At 37.9% G+C, this 22,155-nt stretch overlaps 1 protein-coding gene across 3 annotated transcripts in view; it reads left to right on the top strand.

The window, feature by feature from the left end:
* The window catches only part of slco5a1 (solute carrier organic anion transporter family member 5A1), a 39,694-nt gene that overhangs the window by 8,493 nt on the left and 9,046 nt on the right, over positions 1–22,155 (top strand). For all 3 annotated transcript variants that reach the window (XM_066720908.1, XM_066720925.1, XM_066720917.1), the window contains 3 exons: positions 16,751–16,883; positions 17,393–17,607; positions 20,762–20,926. In XM_066720908.1, coding sequence (XP_066577005.1) covers positions 16,751–16,883; positions 17,393–17,607; positions 20,762–20,926 — 513 coding nt within the window. The remainder of the gene's footprint in view (positions 1–16,750; positions 16,884–17,392; positions 17,608–20,761; positions 20,927–22,155) is intronic.

The following is a 22,155-nucleotide window of genomic DNA, read 5'->3' as shown; positions in this document are numbered from 1 at the left end:
ATTGTTTAAAAAAAAAATTATAATTATAAATTATAAATTATTATCATTATTCAGCTTCATGCTCTTTTTAGTATGAGCCTGAGGCACCGCAGTGTCTGATGTACTTGTGTTCTGCTAATTTAACTTCTTGTTACATTTGACATTGGATTACAAAAAAACTCATTTAGTAATTGAATGAACAAAAAAGGTCCTTATTTCTGTTACAATTGTGTCAGTAAGGAAGTCAACCTAGACCAGATCTGTGCCGTGTGTTTTGTCTGTCACTAATTGTCTCTTTCACAGGACAAAAGTGATAAGATGTGAGATCATAATAAGATAAGTATTGATGTTTGTATTGTATATTGTGGAGATCAATATGGGTGATGCTCACAAAGACTGCATAGCACCTTTATGTATCATATTGCATTTATTCTGTCATTTGTCTGACACACAGCACATCAGTCAGTAAAAGCAGTGGCATACTTCAGTAGCTAAATTCTTCTGTTCTGCTTTTGTTTTCTACATACTCAAAATGGTAATTTTAGGATCACTTATTTTTTATATAATTATATTTATATAGTATGACTGAATAGCCCTGGATTAAGCATATCCTCCACAACTCTAGAGAGATTTGAGATATCCTTACTCTGCAACAATGCAGAGTGTCTACAAAGCTGATCTCAGAGGCTAATGGACCTGGTGAAAGCGTCATGGAGGAGGCCTAATGGACTTTCTTCCCTCTTTCCCATTTGCTGTAATATGCTGTGTATGCACAGTGCTATTTGTAGTACTGAATGCTGTATGGGCTGGTCTCTTGCTCTGGAGCCAGGCTGCCTATTTGGTATCTTTATTTTTCAGACTCCTAAACGGTGAGTATACAGGAAATGTATGCTGTGTGGCAGTCCATATTCCTGCAGTATGGTGACAGTCTGCAATATTAAGTGTATGTATCACTTTTGTATGGCCTGGATGAATTCAATTAGCACCCATATCAAATAGGCAATAATTACCTTTACCCCATTCAGCAGGGTAAATTAACTGTCCTGTCAATTGACAGTTGTCCCCCATTTAGCATCTAAAATAGCATAAATAGCATAAATAGCATGATCAAATGTGAAATTTAAATGTCTGAAGAATAATAGAGGGCTTGAAACCTGTAACTTTTTAATAAGCCTAAATGGAAATGAGTAAAACCCTTCTGTCAAATCCACTCTTCTCTAGAGTTCTTCCGTTGCCTAGCAATTGAGGCCGATTGGATGCACAGTAAATCTGGAAAGACTGGTGTTCCTGCAGATTTGTCAAATTTGTCGATGGGCTCCCCACACAGCAGGTCATATTGGGAGCTGCGGAGTGGAGCCACAGCTGTCTGTCCCTTATTGTGGGCGATGGAAAAGCTGCAGGTGTGAGCCCCCGAATGACAAAGTGCTCAGACGCACACACACAAAGCGGACGGTCCCTTCAGCTGTGAGGCAGAGAGTTGCCTGTGAAGATTAGCACAGTAAACGCAGCCAAGAGCTCCCAGATGGCTCTTTCGGTTCAGGCATCCCTGTGCTGAGAAAGCATGCTCACTCGCTAGATCAGGGATCATCTGTCAGTCACCGAGAATTACTGGGTCACGGCATCGCTGTTTGTATAGAGCACATGCAACTGTACGCTACGCCTGATGTGCCTGGATGTTTGCTGTTGAGAAAGGGCAACTGTGTTTTGTGTCTCGGGGATGTGGAAGCAGGCTAATTTCCAAAGATAGTTTCCATGTCCAAAACCTGGATATGTAACAAATCTTCAAATGTAGTTGTGATTTAACTGGAGATAGACTAATATTTTATTTTGTCCACTTCTGATACTGTTATTGTAATTGTAGATAAAAGGACAAGATAATGTTTGATATAACCGAGTAAATATGGTTGTTGTTTTATGAAACTGCTGAAAGACAACTGTTTCATTTGCATTACATACAGAAACAGTATTGTTAATGTACTGTTACTTTTAAAATCGGGTATTGTAGCTTAATGCTGAGGTATTATATTTCATCTGATAGAGATCACCTACTGCAGCTGTCACGAATCCTGGGATCTGGCAAAAGTGTAGACCGTGGAACAGCTGAAACAGCACTGTCATCGTAAGACTTCCCGGCTGGTTAAAGTGAAACGAGGGGACCATGAACATGTCTTGCAAAAATATAATTATCTCTCGCAACCCACCCAGCATAAAGGAATTGGGCTAATGTAAAACAAAGAAGCATACAAAGAGCAACAGAAAAATAACAAAATTACAGTTCAGTACAGGATACATGGGGGAAAGAAAGTTATCTTGATTCTTTGCTTTAATTAGCCTATAAAAAACTATAGCTGGAAGTTAAAATAACAATTGTTAAGGTTTTATGTTTCAATTTCTCTGCTGTTGCAAGCAGACTGAATTCTGCAAATCTGTGTACTGTACTGTACCGTTTGTTGTTTTTTTCAGCAAAGGGATGTGGCTAATCAATAGCATTTAAGTAAACCTGTGGCAAATAAGACACAGTTCTCTGGAAGAATAAGTGAGGGTTATTTAAAATCTCCAGGTTCCCTCTTCCTGTATTGTTCATGATAAAAGATTGTTAAGAATTGGACCTTCATTTCTGTATTACAGTAGGCCTGTGTGAGAGATTTGGGTCTGGTTTGTTTTAATCAAATTAATCATCCTTACATGCTCTAGACACAGTAATCACCATTGATTTGCGAGAACCTTTGTTCAGTGGTTTTGTATTGTTTTCCGTAGTTGAACTGCAATGTCTCTCTTGCTCGGCATCTGACAAGCAGTATTTGTTACTCATGTCAGCAGGCGTGCTTCAAGATTTAGAGCTTAAAATATCACGTGATGAGCTGAATTGAAATGTCATGTACCTTCGTAAACCAGGGAAGTAAATACACCCTGGAGAAGCAGAATGCAGAGCTTTCTCCAAATGTCACCCTACCGTTTACTTTATTATTATGAGAAGACCATTAACAACTGCAATTGAAGTGATATTCATTGGCCTACTGCCACAAAATCTGTTTGGTAATATTTAACTCAATCCCAGTTTTTTTTTTTTTTTGGTGATGTTTGACTCTTCATTAAAACATTTTCTATACTCTGTATTATAAAAATTAATACAAAAGTATTACGTTTTATTTCATATTATTTTTAAAGTGTATACACGTGGTTATTTCCTATTTCCACGTGGTCACTATTCATTTGTTTACAGCGTTTTAAGTTTTTAAGTTTAAGTTTTAATTTTGATTGTGATTGTGATTTGATTTTGACAAACATTCACTATAAATAAGCAAGCATATAAAAGTAGAAAGGTATACAAATAATTAATGACCAAAAAATGTGACGAGATTATTCAAATGAACATACTTTGAAGTCCACTTCAATATAAAGCCTCATTTTCAATTGTTGTGTTGCGTGCATGTGTGCATGCGTGTGTGTGTGCGTTCGTGTGTGTGTGGTTTTAGAACAAATGAGAATGTCATGCTATGGTGCATGTACGTTGCCCTTGTATATTTTTCCTGTGTGAAAGTACAAAAGGATTAGTGCATTCTCTGTGGGCCCTATTTTTAATAGAATTCCTCTCCTAAGCCTGTTAACGAGCACTGTAATGCTTTGATCAAAGCAGTCGCATTTTGGCGTCCTGACAGCAGCGCCGGCAGTGTGAAAGGGGACTCCCTGAAGGTCGTGCCAGGTCAGATTACCAGGCTTATTCTGAATCTTAATATTTGAATGCACTTCTGACTCATTAGGGCAAGGGGTGAGATTTGTGTCCGAAACGCAGTCTGTGTTTTGGTTGGTTGAGGTGCATGTTCAGCTTTAACTCACTCACTTGGGGATCAGTAGCTTTCTGGTTTCTGAGTTCCACTGTGTCATACATTTTAAAATAATTTGCTGTGGATCAATCAACAAGTATCAGCAGAACATTATGCAAAAAATAATCTATACTTGAATAGTTAATACTGTGGAAATAGGAACATAAATTAATCACTGAATGGTAAGGTGACCCCATAGCTAAATTTCAAAATGTAGCGTTTTTATTAGGCCAAGCCTTTTGCACATTCATTCTACTAAACTGTCTTTCAAATCATATAATATCTAGGCTGCCTTACCTTCCTTTCATTCTGGCTAAGACTGGCTTCAAGAATTGCCTTAAACAAACCCTCATCTACTGTTTAGTTTCAGTAGAAACTATAGTGGTTGTCAACACGTTCTAGCTGTAGTAATATAGTGATGCAGGGAAATCACTTTTCATGTCCACATTGGTCCTTTGGATAGTGAAGTACTGATGTCGCCTTTCTCGGTGCTGGATAAATGAAACGTGTTGGGATGCACCTAGTATTTGTTTAATCTGCCTGGCAGAATAATAAAGGAAAAACAATCCTAGCCTATTCTTCCCTGTAGATATCTTGGCATCATCATTATTTTTGTTGAATACTTACTTCAATTTCTTTACAGTTAAAACCAAAAGGAATCTGAAAACTATATCCATTTCTGAAAGCAGACTCAGATGTTGGCAGCTAAATTCTCAGTGTATTTTAATTTGAACAGACCTGAATGAAATATGCCTTGGAGCGAGTTCTGTGTTTCCGACAGTTGAGAAGATGGACAAAATAAGCTGTACCGTAATGTATGTGAAAGTGGCATTTTAATTGTCTGAGAATGACTGCATTATTTATCACAGTCAATACAGTGCCTGTCCACTTGGAATTGGTCTGGAGTCACTTGAGCTCGTTTTCACACACTTCCATTGAAGGGTTCTTTAATCACTAAAGACACAGAGCGCAAGTGCACCAGTGACTTCAGACATGACAACATTCAAATACCATTGCCAGTTATCTCGGTTATCCTTTCACCCTGTCTGCTGATATACAGGCCGGCGGACCAAATGAACTGATAAGGGAAGCAGCCGAATTCCATTTGTTCCTCCTCTTTGCCCTAGTTTTCTAGCAACAGCCTTGATGGTAAGGTTAAGGCAACGACAATCAGTTTTCATTGTAAGGTTGAGAGTTTACCAACTGCACGCTTAGTGAATTTAGTGAACAAGTTCTGTTGGTTTAATTGGTAGAAAGCTAGGTGTACAACCTGCACTCGGACATTCATCTATATGGTGCTGGAAGGATTTCTCTGCATTGATTCTTCGCTTTTTAGCAACTGTTCTCAAACAGAATATTCACTCTCTACATCATGGGTCTTATGTGAATAATGATTCATTACATGTTATTCTGAAACAAAACATATATATTAGTATTCCTCTTTTATAAGGAACATTGACATAGCCAAAAAAAATAATCTCTAGATTCTGACAGAAGAATTTTGAAGACATATCAAACAAATGCATTTACTGAATGAATATGAAAGGTGGAGTGAATTAATTGTCTGAACCATTTGAAAAGGGATTTATATTTATAGACAGTGGAGAGTACAGTAAATCATTCTTCATATTTTGAGTGGTAGTGCTACATTAGTGACTATAACAGAGAAAATGTAAAAAAAAAAAAAAAAATGCAATTCAAATTATTTCTTCCTGTAAAGCTTTTCTGCTTCAATTTTTTTGCATCTCTTCAGGTTCACATTCTAGGCTGTATTGTTGGTAAAGGGTGTAGGTTCACCAAGAATCTACCTGGTTCAGGTAACATTTATTGCAAGGTATTCTAGGTACGCTGCTACTTGTGTTCTAAACTATACTATTATTGAAAAGTTTTTTGGGAACATTCTGCTTCCCTCAATGTGTTGTATATGACGCTTCAACTAGCTGACATTAAAGATTTAATAAATGTGGTGCTTTAATTGCATCACATTGCTGATGGATCTAATTATTCTCAAATTTAATTTCGTTTGGAAATAACAGGTCTTGCAGTTACCTTGAACTGACAATGGACCAGGATTAAACTTAGAATATTCCATGTAAATAATATAAACCGACAGAGAAACTGGGTATATTTAAGAGATTTATAGTACAATGCAAGTTTCTATAGATGCCTGAAGAGAGGGAGTTTATTAGTGAGGTGCACCAGAGGACAGCAATGCAATGCCCTCCAGTAAACGTATTTAGACTTCACAGCATTTTACACCTCTGCAACTTACTGCTTACCATCTGTGCCCTCTTTCTTCTCGGAGTGGAGAGAAACCGCTTCACAAGATTCCCATAGTGGAGTTTTTCAGATAAACTGTAAATGTCCTTTTACAGTTTCTTATAAATATAGATCTATTTAAATATAAGTGGGTGCTCTTCTTGGCATTTTTGTTTCACAGGTCATATAACTGAATATATTTAGCAGGTGGATGTTATAAACACTGACTTACTTATTTATGTTTTTTAGTTTCCCGTAGGCATCTATGTATTGGCAAATTCATATTTACTCTCTTCTGTATCTTCAGGCATTTCCATAAAAAAGACCCTGGTAACCCCTGAAAATAAACTGAACATTACAAATGCAGAGGCACCCATATACAACCTTTTGCTGAAAATGTTTTTTATGCACAGAAAAGAAAGATTCCATTAGTGAAACATTGTGTTTCATACAGGCTATATGTTTTTCTCTCTGTGTTAAGCAGGTACTATAAAAATTCAGGAGGCTCCTGCCTGGTTCATAAATACAGTAACCTATTTATGTATGGTTGCCCACGCTATTTTTATCTTTATTAGTGAATTGTATTTATTGACTTATTATAAGTTAATTCTACATTCTGCTCTTAAAGCTCACCTGTGAAAGGGATTCACTCTGTCCCTCTCTGGGGAGGTGTTTGTTTTTAACGGACAGCTTCCTTGCTAGCTTTTCTTTCTCCACGTGTATGCACGTTTTAGCTTCACGTGAAATGAGCTCTGCACTGACATTGCTGCTCTCGCTCACACACGAGTATTTCCTCAGATATGTATGAGTGATGGCTAAATTGTTATGAAGACTAGAAAAACATGATCAATGGCAAACTATTTTTTTAAACATTAGAAACGATGCCTGTTATCTGTGGGAATCCTCCACTTTTTTTCCACTCTTTTTCTTTAATATTTGATGATCATTTTTGAGCTTTGGGACACTTTCATAACAGGAACTGCAGCAACCATTAATATTGCATGCTTCGGAATTGTTTGGGTTTCAGCAGCTTAGCAAAACCTGCATCCACAAAGTGTTTTGTCATTGATCCATGGTGAAATAATGGGCAGTGTTTAATTCTGAATACTAATATAGATGAATGGCATTTTAAAACCATCCCAAAAGTCATTCTGTTCCCACAAACAGTTTCTATCCACCCATGGTCAATCCCTACCAGCCAGACTGGTAAAAATGAAGAATTCTTGTCTCCTCCTCTGTCAGTGTAGCTTGTTACATGGTGTAAGGAACACGCTTCGTAGAAATTTCACGCAGTGGTATTTCAGGCACTAGAACAACACCTGAAAATGGGCATCCCTGAATTGATTCCTAAATTGAAATCATAAGTTTGCACATTATCAAAGTAGATCCTTGGATCACTTCGTTATTAATGGAAACCAAACAAGCAAGATGGGTCGAATGGCTTCCTCTCATTCATAAACTTTCTTATGTTCTATGTAAGGTATTCAAGCAAAGGGGCTGTTTTTATTTCAGCTGGAAGAACAAGCTCTCTTACTATTGGTGAGCTCTGTCACGTCTGCATGCAGAGTTGCCCGTCGCGTACATCTAATCATGAAGATGCCGAGTGACAACTATGGAGAACCTGGAGAATGAAGTGTACATTCCCTCAGGCCTCACAGAGCGGAGATGGCTGAGGAAATGCCATCCATCACTGTGAGACACAATGGAGGGACAAACAAGGGCGAACAAGTGGGTCAGGCTGGAGGAAAATGTCCTCAGAGGCACTCTTAGGGGTGGGGAGGGCAGAGTATTCGTCAATGAAGAAAACGGATTGTTCTAAAGGAAACTAGCCTAATTATGAATGTGTTTTGTATTTAATGTTATCCTCTCATAGATATTTTTTTTCATGTAATTAGACACGTTTCATGTTTAATTTTTTTTTGGGAGGAACACAGAAGCTATTGGACCTCCACATCGCATAAATATTCCCTCTAGAGCTGGAGAGAGCTGGAGCGTGCTTCTCTGGGGACAAAGACGAAGCCCACAGGACCTAGTGCTGTCCATGCAGAAACATTTAAAGAGGGAATTCTGTTTTGTAAAGTGAAACTATCCTCTTGCGTTTGATATTTCTGGGGGAAAAATTGCTGAAGTTTAAGAAAGAAAGAAAGAAAAAGAAATAAAAGACTTGACTCAATCTTGAACTCTGTAGTCTTTCAAGCAGGTTAAGAAGTGTTGCATTTCCCAAAAGTGGCACTAAAATGTCATATTGTTTTCACCTCTGAGTGCCATTGATTTTTCATTACTTCTTTGCCAGTAAACAGTCTTAGTTTGGGACTTGAGGAGGAGTAGGAGATGTCAACCACTGGAGCCAGCTGACCGAGAGTAATCATTTCATTACTGGAAGGGATTCCTCAGAGACGTCCTCAGTGTGTTTCTGAATTATTAATCCTGGATGTCAGACTGCAGTGGCCTGTTTCTTATCTTTTCATACGTTTTCATTCTTATCGGAAGGGTTGAAGATTGGCATTATTTACTGGGCCAGAACTAGGAATGGCATGGTATTTACTTCTTCGGGTAAGCGATGGTGTGATTATTTTTTATTTTTTTTATATTCACATCACAAAATGTCAAGCTTTATAACTGTAACTTGATAAGACTAGGTAATCCTAGAGTAAATGGCCTATTACTTGGGTGATTTGCTGTTGATCACACAAACTCTGGAGCAGCCAGTAACTGCCTGGATGTTACCCTAAGCAAGAGTCCGACGGCCTTGTGTTACTTTCTTTAAGCCTTTACTTTGAATACTGTTCTTTGTAAGAGTTGACTCAGTGACTTATTATTATTGTCATTGCTATTACTACCGTGGCCAGTCCATGTAATATTGACATTTTTCTTCAGCAGTTTGGCTACGGTGCTGCATTTGTCTTGTTCTTTTGCTGCCGCCACCAATAGCAATCAGGGTGAAGGGTTCTCTGATGAATCACAGCAGCTGCGCAGGGCTCACGCTCTCGCTGAATAACTGTAAACTGTAAAACTAGTCTGTAAACTCCAATCCTTTTGTATTCAGAGGGTAAGTACAGGTTACATTGCAAAGATTTAAATAGTGTGTTGACAGCATGCTTATAAAAGAGCACTTCTCTGTGCATTGTTTTTTAATTGAAGGGTTATTCCCTATGCATTTAGCTGCCCCCTGTGCATTCTGTATTTTCAACTGTTTATGAATTTGATCGGTAAACCGGATAATTCTCAGTTGATTAATGAGCTGAGGAGTTCATGAGACTTTTTCACACGTCACTGAAAATATTAGGAATAACTCCACCACATGTAAGTGTTTTCCCAGACAGTCAGCTATTGTAAGCCTTTCTGTACTGGGCAAATGCTCTGATACTAATTAGCTAAGCATTGTTCTCTGACTCCTATAGTAACTCACAATTAGCCAGGGAGATTTTCACCCCACACCATTACTAATACTCCAATACCTGGCATGGGAAAGAGAAGTAAGAAAAACAACAGACAATAATAATGCAGACCATATAATTAAGGATATTGATTCAGCAATTTAATAACAGGGATATGTGGAGGATAATTAACCTCAGTGACAATATGCAACACGAGCATCTATATATAACAAACTAAAGCATGTCTGAAAATATAATTAGTATGATCTGTTAATTTCACCGGCCTGTGAGCCGAATAAAAGAGTCCTGCTTGCTGTAGCATTTATTTAATATATCTAAGAAACAAAAGATAGCAGGCATGCTTCCTCTGTGTTTGATGTGTTGGAAGCTGACAGATTGTGAGCTTTGTGTTGTGAGTCGACAGACAGCGGGCGTGCATAGTCCACAGCACTGCAGTTCAGGCTGAAAAGCTTGTGATGCTCTGTGGGAAAGATATAAGGTTCGAACTTGTAAGAAGACACTGCTGTGTCAGCAAGTTGCCATGACAATGCAGTCATTCCACGTTTCATTGTGTCTCTCCCTCTGTGTCTCCCACAAGTTTTTTTGCTGCCCATCTCTCATCACATAACATACACAGTACATAAATAAAATTTGTCGTTGCAGTGGGCCTTTGCTGGATCCACTTTATTAGGGACACCTTAGCATCTGCTCCAGTTGGACTGTCATTTTTCTTTTCTGAATCTCATTTAGCTACTTTATCTGTGGTGCCTCTGAAAATAATCTAACTGCTATTTTATATCACCTCTTGGTTTTGAGCTGAGCACAAAATGTTATTGGTGGTAGAACGAGTCAATGACTTTCCCCTGGGTAGCAGATGGCTACTTACACAAATGTAAGTAGGCACAGTGAATGTATCTTTTGGATTGATTTTAGTATAACATGATTCTCATGCTTCTCTGGAGAAGACATGACAATATTATATTGAACATTTGTGAAGAGAACTCCACATATTTTTCATTTTGACGAGGACAAGCAGTGGTCCTAAAAATATCTGTTTGATAGAACTGCCCCTTTATTTTAATTGTTTACAGGCCCTGTCTGCCTATTTTCTTTGGTTGTTCAAACTTGATAGTTTAAATAGCTTTCACTGTACAAGTAATTAAATCAAAAAGGATAGTGAATGGTGTTAATGTAATTGAAGAATAAGTAATACTGTAACAGTTTAAATTGTGGGGGGTTCCCAGCACACCTTGGTATAAACAGGACCTGCTCATTTATTGTAGCCTTGGACTATTTACAATGGCGCTCCTCTTCCCATTGTCCATTGCGTCCACCATTTGTCCATATTTGGGGGATACTCCTGGCATACAGTAAACCTGTCCCCAATATGCTAATGCCAGGCAGCACCCCCCACCGCGCAACACTGTGCCAATGGAAAAGGCATTACAATATGATTCATATGTGTGGTACTATAGACCAGGGGTATTCAAATACAGTTTTAGAAGGTACAGTCACACATTTGGGTCCGTATGGATATCATCATTTATCGGCACTCTGTTTTTTAGATCAACTATTAAATCCATTAAATGAGACCAATCAGGTACATTTTAATGAATTACACACAACTTATTTATTTTGACTGTTAAAATGTGCATTTTACCTTGTAGTAGTAAGTACACCTCAGTAGTAAGTAGTAACCTCACATTGTTGTGCAGTAATAAGTCATCATGGTTGGCATTGATCTCTGTCAAAACTTAGCAGACCGTGCCACCCAGACTGGCACACAGGACAGTTTGGTAGATGATGCAGTGGTAAGATGTCTGGACAGGGTTGTCCTTTTTCAAACGTGCAACCAGTCCTCTTCCTGTCATGACTGGAGCTTCATCTGTGGTGATGGAGACCACTGACTTCAGATCTATACCCCTTTTTGTCAGCATCCCTTTGTTGGGCTCGTGTACGTCCTCTCCTCAATAGTCCTCACAGAATTCCTTCTTTGTTTTGTCATCAAATCTCACAAATACCAGAAGCTGGGCATTATTTGTGCTATCTGTTGATTCATCAACAATGAAGGAAAAGCATGGTGCATTCTGAAGGGCCTCATCAAGTTTTAATTTTTAGCTAATATTTCAGGTCTTCTCATTGCTGTGGAGTCTGACAGTTTTATCTTTTCCTTAAGCTCATCTTTTTGTTTACCATCAGGCTAGGTCTCGGCAACTTCACTCATGCATTCTTTAACCATCTCTGCGTCAGTAAATGGCTTTTTGCGTTTTCCCAAAAGTCAAGCTATTCTCCGTGAGCACTCCATTGCATGTTCTTGGGCTGTAAGGGAAAGCACATTGATAGGTCGACAAGCTATTTTCCCACCCCATATTTTTTTAGTGTTAAATGTTTACATCACCCAGCTTTAAAAAGGGAATGTATCTGGCTGATATAGCTCCCAGTTAGAGCTGTAATTTAAACAAAGGTACAGAGGAAGTACACAGCAGCTCCTAGTCTTATTGCAAGTGATGGTGTAATCTACAAAAATTAAAGGTGGATTTGGGTGATCTGACCCCAAAAACATCCCATACAACACAGCTGGAGAGAAAAGGTGCACTCAGAAGAACAAGAACATCTATCCTGTAGCAAATATAGGCAAATTCAACACAGGATGGCAGGCGATTGTAGCACAGTCATCTCCACATAGTTTGGTCTTTCTAGTAAACAGGCCAGAAGTGGTAAACATTAAATTAATCTGTGTAAAGAAAGTGTTGAATTTGATTGATATTGTAAAGCTGTCAGAAGATGAGGATTTCAGGCCCAGAGTGGAATCTTTGACTATGTTTTAGTGTAAAATTTACAGTTGGCCTCTGTAACTACACCTGCTGCAGAATAAGTATTTTTGTCTCTTTAAAATTCTTGATAAGTTGGGAAAGCTAGAATTTCTAGTACTGTACTGTACCTGTCAGGTGTGATCAGACTTCATTCTGTTCCTGTTAGACTGAGGGTTAGTTTTCTAACCACAAAGCTTGTGGGTTAATGCAGCCCTGCAATTAGGTTTATTACTCGGTTAAACGGAAACGCAGCAGCTGCTGAAAGTGAACGAGCCAGTGCGCTCTTTTTCTAATAAAGCACATAATATTTTCTCCACACCAGCTGCATGCTCTTGTTTTTACCAAGCCATGTGAATTAAAGTGTGTGATGACTGCATCTACACTGACATTTTAGTTTCTAAATCTGTCACATGCTTATTAACAGAGCTGATACAAGGCCGGTGAGTGGAGCGTGGCTCGCAGCAGATTCCTTTCTTTATTTTTTCATGAACCTTGATGCCTTCCATCCTGCTGTAATTACGTTGTCTTTTTATGTATTTTGCACAGGGAACAAAGAAAGAATCGTTCATTTTCATTTGAATTGTCAAGAAAAGAGAGTGCAGTGAAAGACATGGGCTGATGTGCGGAAGAGTTTCTTTGTGTGCACGTGATGTCAGCTTGGGCCCTTTTCTGTCAAGCCACTGAATTATTATTTTTTTTGGCAGATTTTATTAAATGTGTATGGGAGCACCTTCAGAAATCATTTTCAAATACCTGTCTGACATTCCTAGAGGCTATGATTTATAAATGAATATGTATATAAAAATTTTTTTTCTGCAGTACATTTTGTTTATTTTATGCCTGCTTGTCCACACAGGTCCCAAAATGTGTGAACATGGATGTCTAGCCAAATAATATACAGCTGTTTCAACTGTTTATCCACAAAATAGTGTAGTTTAGAGTAATTGCATTTGCGTGCAGACACAGTTGACATTATAAGTTCATGTTGAGAATGAATTTTAAAGTATTATGAACATTATTTTGTAGACCTGATGTTTATCTTGTGTTACAACATAAACATTTAGCTTATGTTAATGTGTATAAATCAAATGCATAATGGGCTTCCATATTCTCTGTTAAGTACTCAATATACATAACATTTAGCAGACCTGTCATTTTGTATATCAAGGACTGACAGTAAATTACTTTCACACCTCAGATCACATTAAAGCTTGTTTGTACCCAGGAAACCCGGAAAAAAAAAGATCGGGTTTTCCAGGTCTGGCTGAGAGGAAACTTCTGCAACACTCAAATGAAGTTCTTTTGTCCACAAACACCATCATGAAAGGGAGCCAGATTTTATTTTAAGAACTTGCCAGGATGTGAATTATGACATCTGAAATTACAGACAATTAGCGTAACAATTGTAGCAAATTGTGGCTGTGTAATAAACTATTTTTCTCGGCCTTGTTTTTTTAGTTCAAATTATGTTATATCACAATTCAAGGATAGCACATATAAGAAAAATTACTAAATACTAAAAATATATATTTAAAAGAAAACGACAGTGCGTACCAAATCGCTGAATGTGATAAGTATCATTGTTCTTTGTTTTTCCTCTTCAGTCACTATATCTTCCAGTAAGGGACATTCTCATGTGAGACACTCTCCCTTTTGAGAAAGTTTTGATTCATTCTCATTATATACTTGAAATTAATGAGGGCTGAATCTGATTAGCTAATATGATGTCTGGCCTGTATTTCCTTTAATTTCTCCTTCTGTCCTTCAATGTATTTATGTTACTGGACCGTATCCAAGCATGGAGCTCTAAAGGAGTTTTATGTCCTCTATGAATGCACTGCTGCCCACGGGTAGATGCTTGTTTATAACATGGACCTTCGCCAGCCACATTGCTCTTATTAAAATGAAGTGTTTCCGGTAGCTTTCCTCACATGATGTATGCTGGTTTTGATATAAACAATGCTTATTTGTCCCTGTCATCTCCAGTGACTGCGACTGAATTTGAAACTGTTTTCTTGGAGATAGCAGCCCTCTTTCAAGCAGGGTCTTTAACTGCGAGAGCAAACTACAGTCGTTTGGTGTAGTCTTTGCCAGTGGAAGACTAACCAGATACATGGCAACATTTAAAAGCTGTTTGTAGGTCTTTATTTTAACAGGTTCTGCTGGTGCTCAGATGCAATGCACAGTCCTAATGCACACAGAGCTCTTTAGTGTGTCCAAATACTCATCCCCTGGGGTTTCACTTTGATCCCAGAAAAGGGATGATGTGCACCACTTCCATTCGGCTGTCTCTTGAGCACTTGTATGTATGCGGCACAGAGTGGAGCAGATTCAGTTATCTATGTGTCGTCTCGCTTACCATCTCAGAGCCCAGTGTGCTGTGTCAGGAGAAGGTCAACATGTGAAGAGAGAGTTTATTGAAAGATTTTTCAGATATTCGCTTTAGGTGTTCAAAGACCATTTTCACACAGCAAGCCAGATGGCCATAGCTTATCTACTAACTTGTATAGCTGTATTGATTTTTTTTTTTTTTTTTTGACAAGCATAGGGTAGAAATTAGGGTTATTCTCTTTAGAAAAATACTTATTTAATTCAGCTCTTTTTAGAATGGCATGTTATGATATGCTTCATTGTAATAGCAGCTATCGCTTCAGGTAATAGTCCTTAGGCAAGTGTTGCTTCCCGTTGTGTGAACAGTGCTACTGTGCTGGGGTGATAAGAGGATTTGTTTACTGGCATTTTCCCTTCCTTTTTTTTTTGCTTTGTTTTTTTAACCAGACTTGCTCGGAGACAATTTGAATTGTAAAACAAACCCCCCACTAGTTAATTATGGAGGAGCTGCTGCAGAGCTGATCTGACTGCAAGTGTCAAGTGTGGCCTTTACATGTTGTTGTTCAGTGGCACAGAAGCATGTTTTTTCATTATACTGAACTGATATCAGCACTGCTATCTTTATTTTCTAACTCTGTCTATGGACTTTTGGTTACTGACTAAAGTACACATGCAGCGTAGGTAGAACCCATGTTTCACGATGAAGTAGTTTTCATTGTAGAAGTCTAATATGCTGAAAAAAGACAGCTATTTCAGAGTTCCTCAGACACTGTGTTATGCTTCAGCAGATTTGTTCTAATTTTAGTTGTGAAAAGTGAGTGGTTTCTAAACTAAGAACACCAAGTACAGCGAGACCGAGTCTTGACATGAACACATAATTGATGGCCCCAAAGAATCAGTCTGTCTCTCCACATACTGTAGGTATTGCAGTGAATAGCATCTGATGGGCTATTGTGTGTGACTCATCAGTCTCGATTTAAACCGGAGACATCGGCGGATCCTGCAAAGGGGCAATTTTCTTTTTCCTTAAACATTTATAAATGCATTGACTCTTTATATCGTTGCTTGTTTTTGTTGGTCACCATTCCTGCAAATAGAAATAGGAATGTTTTTTTCTTTTAAATTTTAAGTTCACATTTACGCCACCGGTATCCTGTCTCAACACAAAACAGGCAGGTTAACCTTGAATAATGGATTTCTTAAACTGTAAGCTGGCAGAGCAAGCTAAATCCGTTGTGACACAAGGGTTAGAATTATGGATGTTTTGCTGCACTGCAAAAAACAGGGAATCGTGCACATAAAGCAACAAGGAAACTGTGAACAGTGTGTGCTGCAGGTGACTGGGGAGGAGAATGGTAATTTGATTTAGAGATCACTTTAAGCTTGGCATCTTTCACTGTTGCAACACAAATGGCATAAAACTTATCCTTTTGTCCTGTTTTTTTTTTTTATAACATACGCCTGGAGAAATGTTCTCCCTCAGTTGAGAGATTAGAGATTATCTTTGTGCTTCTGTGCATACGAAGACTGAGCAGAAGGCATGAACACATCCATAGAAACACACCTGTTACAATGTCCTGTATCTTAGCTTTGAACCTTTTTTTGATGTTATTTTTATGAAGTGTTCACAACCTCAGTCTTTGCTTACATTAACTGAAAGGAAAATAAAATCAAAGCAGATCATTTCAGTGCTCCACGCGAACATTTGCTTTATACATGACTTTGTGGTGGAAAGGTGAATCCTGTGCTTTTTTCTCAGATTTTTTTGGGTAAACAGACCAAAGTGCAGTAGTATGCTGAGCAAAATGTAATTTGTTTGCTCATGTGCGATACATTTACAGAATATGTTTTCCAAAACCTGTGTTTACATGACATGTTGTTATTTGATAGAATAGCACATGGCATTTCTAAGTGTTGCAATTTCTGAAGACCCTGCTTACATGATCTTTAATACTGCATTTTTTCCAAAACATTCACAATTCTCATGCGCCTGTGAATGCTATGATTATAGTTTTACTAATATATTCATGTCACTCCAACTAATGTAACTTTCAAGAACCCAATAAATCAATATCACTGAAATCTATCGTGTGGTAATACCCAGCATCTATCAGTTTATTGTAATGTGTGACAGAGTTTTGACTAGCGCTGTTTGCTCTTTTTTCAGCAATCATGTATGTGATGGGGGCTCTTGGTCCAGCTGCAGGCTACTTGCTGGGAGGAGTTCTGATTGGCTTCTACGTCGATCCAAAAACCATTGTGAACATTGATCAAAGTGACCCTCGCTTTGTTGGCAACTGGTAAGACGAGACATAAATGTTTATGCGCTACACTGCTGTGAAATTGTGCTTTACTAGGCTCAGGTCCAGAATACAAGCAGGATTAGATGTGTGTGGGTGGAAAGCAATATTGAGGGTAAAGCAAAGTGCTACACATCCACAGATGCAACAACAGAGATGGGTGTTGCAACTTTCCATCTCGATGACTCAGCTGGTGAACCCTGTCTCGCCTTGTAAACAGTGGGTTTGCTCAAAGCTCCCACTAGGGTGACACTGGAGCTGTGAACAATCAAGATTCAATCCAGTCTGTGCAGTATCTGAAATAACAAAAGCACAAACAAAACCTGATATCCCATTTTCTTATCAAATAAATAGAACATACTGCTGTGTCAAGTAACAATGTTATTTTTAGTTATTTGGTGAGTTTCTAGGGGCTACTTGGAAAGTTGCCGAGGATTCCCAATGATGCACATGATCAATACTGCTCTTGGTGCAATATGTGGATGGTAATGAAGTGTGTGTGTCTGCAGGTGGAGTGGATTCTTGCTCTGTGCCATCGCCATGCTTCTGGTTATATTCCCCATGTTCACCTTCCCCAAGAAGCTCCCCCCCCGACACAGAAGGAAGAAGAAAAAGAAAGTCAACTCCGAGGACATCTCCAGCGACGACGACGTCATGAAAGAAAAATCCAACAGCAAGGGCCAAACTGTCACCTCCTCCATGGGCTTTGGAAAGGATATAAAAGGTATTTTGCTGTGGCATGTTTTCACAGTTCGATTTCAGGGAATTTCTGGAATAGAAGAAAGGGATTGTGCTTGACAACTCTCCTGTATATTGTAACTGGAAAGGTCTTGTGATCTTTATTTAAATTAGGGGCTGCACTACATTTGTGTCTAGCTCTTCACTGTTAATGAGCTCTCTGGAGAACATTCAGATTAATGCAGTTTGTATATTCTTCTCTTTCCTTACTTCCAAACTGTTACCTTTTTGTGCAGTTGAATTTTAATAATTGTTTTGAGAATCAACATCATTCTTATGTACTGTGCTGTAAGGGATGTACCTGGTTGATGTAGACCTCTAAATTAGAATAATATGCTTCCAAACTGTAACAAATGTAATTCATTTTTAATTGAAAACTGAGAAAGTTTGTGCAGTGTAATGCATTGCCTGGAAACCTAAGGGACAGATTTAACTATAATGGGAAGTTTTAAAATGCTTCAAATGTACTTTGAACCAAATTACATCTCAATGAAGTTGTCATTGATTTTGAAAAGATCTTCCAAAGAGGTGTTTCTGCATGTGTTTGGAAAACAACAACAATAAAAAACATGCTTTTTATGTTGATTATTGATGAGGTTTACAAATTAATGTGAAAATAAATAAATAAGGGAATAACTGAATATGCGGCAAATTATTTACAATGTTGGTGATTTAATCCATCTTTGTCTAGATGAGCTTTTATGTGAGAGTACAAAAATGTTATTCAGTGTACTCCAAATAGTTGTAGATCATGAACAAATTATTATTGGCTGTTATCATGAAATGTTTTTGAATATGTGCATAGTATGCGGTTACTATTAATATTTCAAACATGTACTGTAGTTATTTTATAATCGCTTTGTCACAGTGTGTATTAAAATTGCAATTACTTTATAATATAAACTGTGTTAATTTGATATACACATTCTTGCCTGAAAAGTTCTAATGAAACATGTCACAAGGTATTTCAAAGGAAAGGCGTGTCCCTCTGTGGGTTTTATAGCCTTATATATGCAGTTTCAGCCGCCATGTTGCCCAAGTTACGGACTGCGGAACATTAACCTCAAATGCTGATATGCTATTACTCGAATCCATGGGCTGATTTCAGTATCTCGGTTTCAGATTAAAACAAAACAAACAGTATAAGCATTAAGGTCATAGTGGCTTAATTAAGGATTAATAAACAAACAATTACAGTGACTACATCATAAATCATTTTATGTAATGAGTTGTTTGGGACGTAGCCAACTCTCTAACTGAGGCAGTAATTGTACCATGATACATTTAACTAACAGATTTGTATTTTAATTAACTCTCTGACCAGGAAACAGAGTAATGTCCAAGATAAGGGGTTTGGAGTGTATTTATTCCCAGTAATTGATTATTCTCATTCTTCTCCCTCCTTAGAGCTGGGAGTTGGACCTCCTGCCCTGTGGTGACCCCTCAAGGGCCAATAAGAGCCGATTGCCTGTTCCGACACAGAGCACATTATGATCTTATTTTAAAAGCATATCCTCTTAATGAACAGGTGCTACATATTGGATTTTAACACTTAATGAGATTAGTGAATCTGTGTTTAACAGATCATATAAAAACAAAGATTGAGTAATTGCTTTCTTAACCTAAATTGTGTATTTTGCCTTGCAGAATTAGATTAATACTTCTAAATGTCTGTTATTTAGTTTTTAGCCTGATTCAGTATGCACACAGCCCCCTTAATTAGTAACCAAATTAAAAGTTAATCTCTTTTTTGTAGTGAGATTAGTCCTCAAAGCTTCCTTTGCACCACATGGATTCTGTACAAATTGGTCAGATTTCATATTATGGAGCAAATTAAACTTGAATTTTGATAGATTATGAGGAAACAATTTACTAACAACCTACTTAGAGGTATATTTGCTGACTGCAGCTTTTATTTCAGTTCAGTCTCACCTTTATGTTGTAATATGATGTTTACTGTTATGCCTTAAACCTTTGTTATAGTTTTTTGGCAATTGCTAATGTATTTCCTATATCACACACATTTAATTTTAATTTTTAAATACATTTTTAATTTTATAAATCTACAGAGCGACTCACTTTAGCTCTTACACTGGTCTTCCGGGCTGAACTGGTTCATATCAATCAACAACTAAAGCTTTTCTGGCACTACAATTATAAAATGAAGATGTCTGATGCTGTTACTAATCTCAGCACTTTTTGGTATATGCTCTTAATCTTTCCCTCCCTCCCACAGAAGTGCAGATGTTTTTTTTATAATGGATTTGGAATTTCTAGTTAGTAAAAATTAGCAGCTTATTTTCTTCTGTATGCAGTGACACTTGATAAGTGTACTGTGAGAAGTGAGTGAATGCAAATTAAGGTTTTTCCACAGAAACCTGAAGCATTTTTTCATAGCCACAGTATACGTCTCTACAACTCTTAGTTCATTTTTCTAAATGGCGGAAGAACATATTCCATATTCCTCTTTGGCTCATGGACAGTGCTGTCACTTTCCAGAGAAGTGCTTTCCACAAGATTGTTCAGGAAGACCGTCTCTGCAAGACAGAAAATGTGCTTGACTGCTAATACTACTGACTGTATTCTCAAAGTATTGTCAAATGTATGTGCTATTTGGATAACTATAAATGCTTTTGTTTAGTTTTTTCTATAAAAGCACAACAGAGAGCAATTAAATCATTAGAACACTTGAATGTATGTGTTGTATGGGACCACTACACAAACTGAACTGCTTTTAGTTTAATAAAGCAAGACTCCCTATGCCATGACACACAGAATCTGCAGCTTTTGAACTCTTCCAGACACTGAAACCAGTGGCGTTTTTCTGCTGCCTTGAGAGGGAATACGGTTAATGTGTTTTTACAATTACTGCCAATTGCATTATTTAGAGATCAAAATGACAGTGGGTCTGTAACTGTTGGTTTAGCCTTGTGTACAGGGCAGATTAAAGGGGGAGAGAACAGGCTGCTCTATGCAGTAGGAGAAAAGTGCCCATGACTGTACTCTGCATGATTAATGTCAACTTGACACAGCCAGCTCTGATTTTGTTTTGTTCTATCAAACCTAAGGAATCTCCTCATGGTCATTGGCTTCTGCTCATTGATGGCTGTTTTTTTTTTTTTTTTCTTGTCATTTTGTAGACCTTCCCAGAGCAGCTGTCAGGATCTTAAGCAATATGACATTCCTGTTTGTCAGCTTGTCATACACAGCAGAGAGCGCCATCGTCACCGCCTTTATAACCTTCATTCCCAAGTTCATCGAGTCTCAGTTTGGCATTCCAGCATCCAATGCAAGCATTTACACTGGTAAGACATCGCCATGGTCAGCACTTACAGACACGCGAGTGGTAATCAGCCATCACTCGCCAGCAATGTTTCTCCCCTGTGGTTTACTTTTCTACTCGCATTAACCCATTCTTTCCTGGATGTGTTTCTGAGTTTTGTGTACATCGAGACCATACATTTCCTGAAAACGTGCTTAAAATGTCTCCTTTGCTCTCTTGTCAGTAAGTTATACTTAATTGCACACTTGCTTTTATTTAATTTCCTTATTTAACTGTTTAAATCAGCACACTGTGTTTCTAGCTCTGCTCAGTCATCCGAGCCAACAGAAATGTGTGAAAGTGATTTGAATATATGCATTTGTTTCACAACATATCAGCTATCCTTACTATTTAAAAAGGAGCACAATATATATATATATATCTTACGGTCGGGCCCACACCTCACCTTCACTTACTAACAAACAGAATTTCTCTAAAGGTATCCAACACAGGCAGTTCATTATGAGTCACTTGTGAATGGTGAGTTATCCTGCCAGCTTTGGTGTATGACTAAACCTACTGATGATATGAAATCGCTGCTGCCTGAAAGTAGACACACACATTGTGCTGGGCATTCATTTAGCCCCCTTTGTGGTACTTTTGTGTTCTGATTCAATATCAGTTTTTAGGACAGTCATTGCATCATGTTAATGGTAGCAGCGTTGATTTTACATCTCAGACTGCTCTGACACATGATCAATTGTGAATGTGAGTTTTTCTCAATTTTGCCTTGGGAAGTAATCTTGAAATAATCTTAGGAAGATTTAGGCTCATTACATCATTTTCTTTCCCCCATACAAAAGATGAACTTGTTGCACTGCGTTTTGCATTAGGAGATAATGAAGCAAAAATAGCTCCATCTGAAAACTGGTTGTGTGTGCTCCTTCAAGAGCAGTTTCTTGGGTGAAGACCGTGCTAATTACCATTCAGACAGGAAAGCTGTGTTGAATGGTCTTGTGCCACCTCTTGTGATCTTATCTCCTTTAGAAGGGGAGGGTAGCGTTCCTGTTTCTCTGATTTTACATACCGAAGACATTATTCTGTGAATAATATTGTTGAGTAAACATCATTGTTTGCCTAAAAGGTGAATTAAAGAATGTGCTTTAAACTTTAAAGAACATTCTATAGGTTACACTAAACTTCCATTAAAGAACAAACAAATATTAAGGGTATGACTACAATTTGGTGACAACAGAAGACATGGCCTAATTA

Source organism: Amia ocellicauda, chromosome 2, assembly GCF_036373705.1.
Source record: "Amia ocellicauda isolate fAmiCal2 chromosome 2, fAmiCal2.hap1, whole genome shotgun sequence".
NCBI lineage: Eukaryota > Metazoa > Chordata > Actinopteri > Amiiformes > Amiidae > Amia > Amia ocellicauda.
Note: the sequence above shows the minus strand (reverse complement) of the source record. Positions and strands in the feature narration are given on the sequence as shown.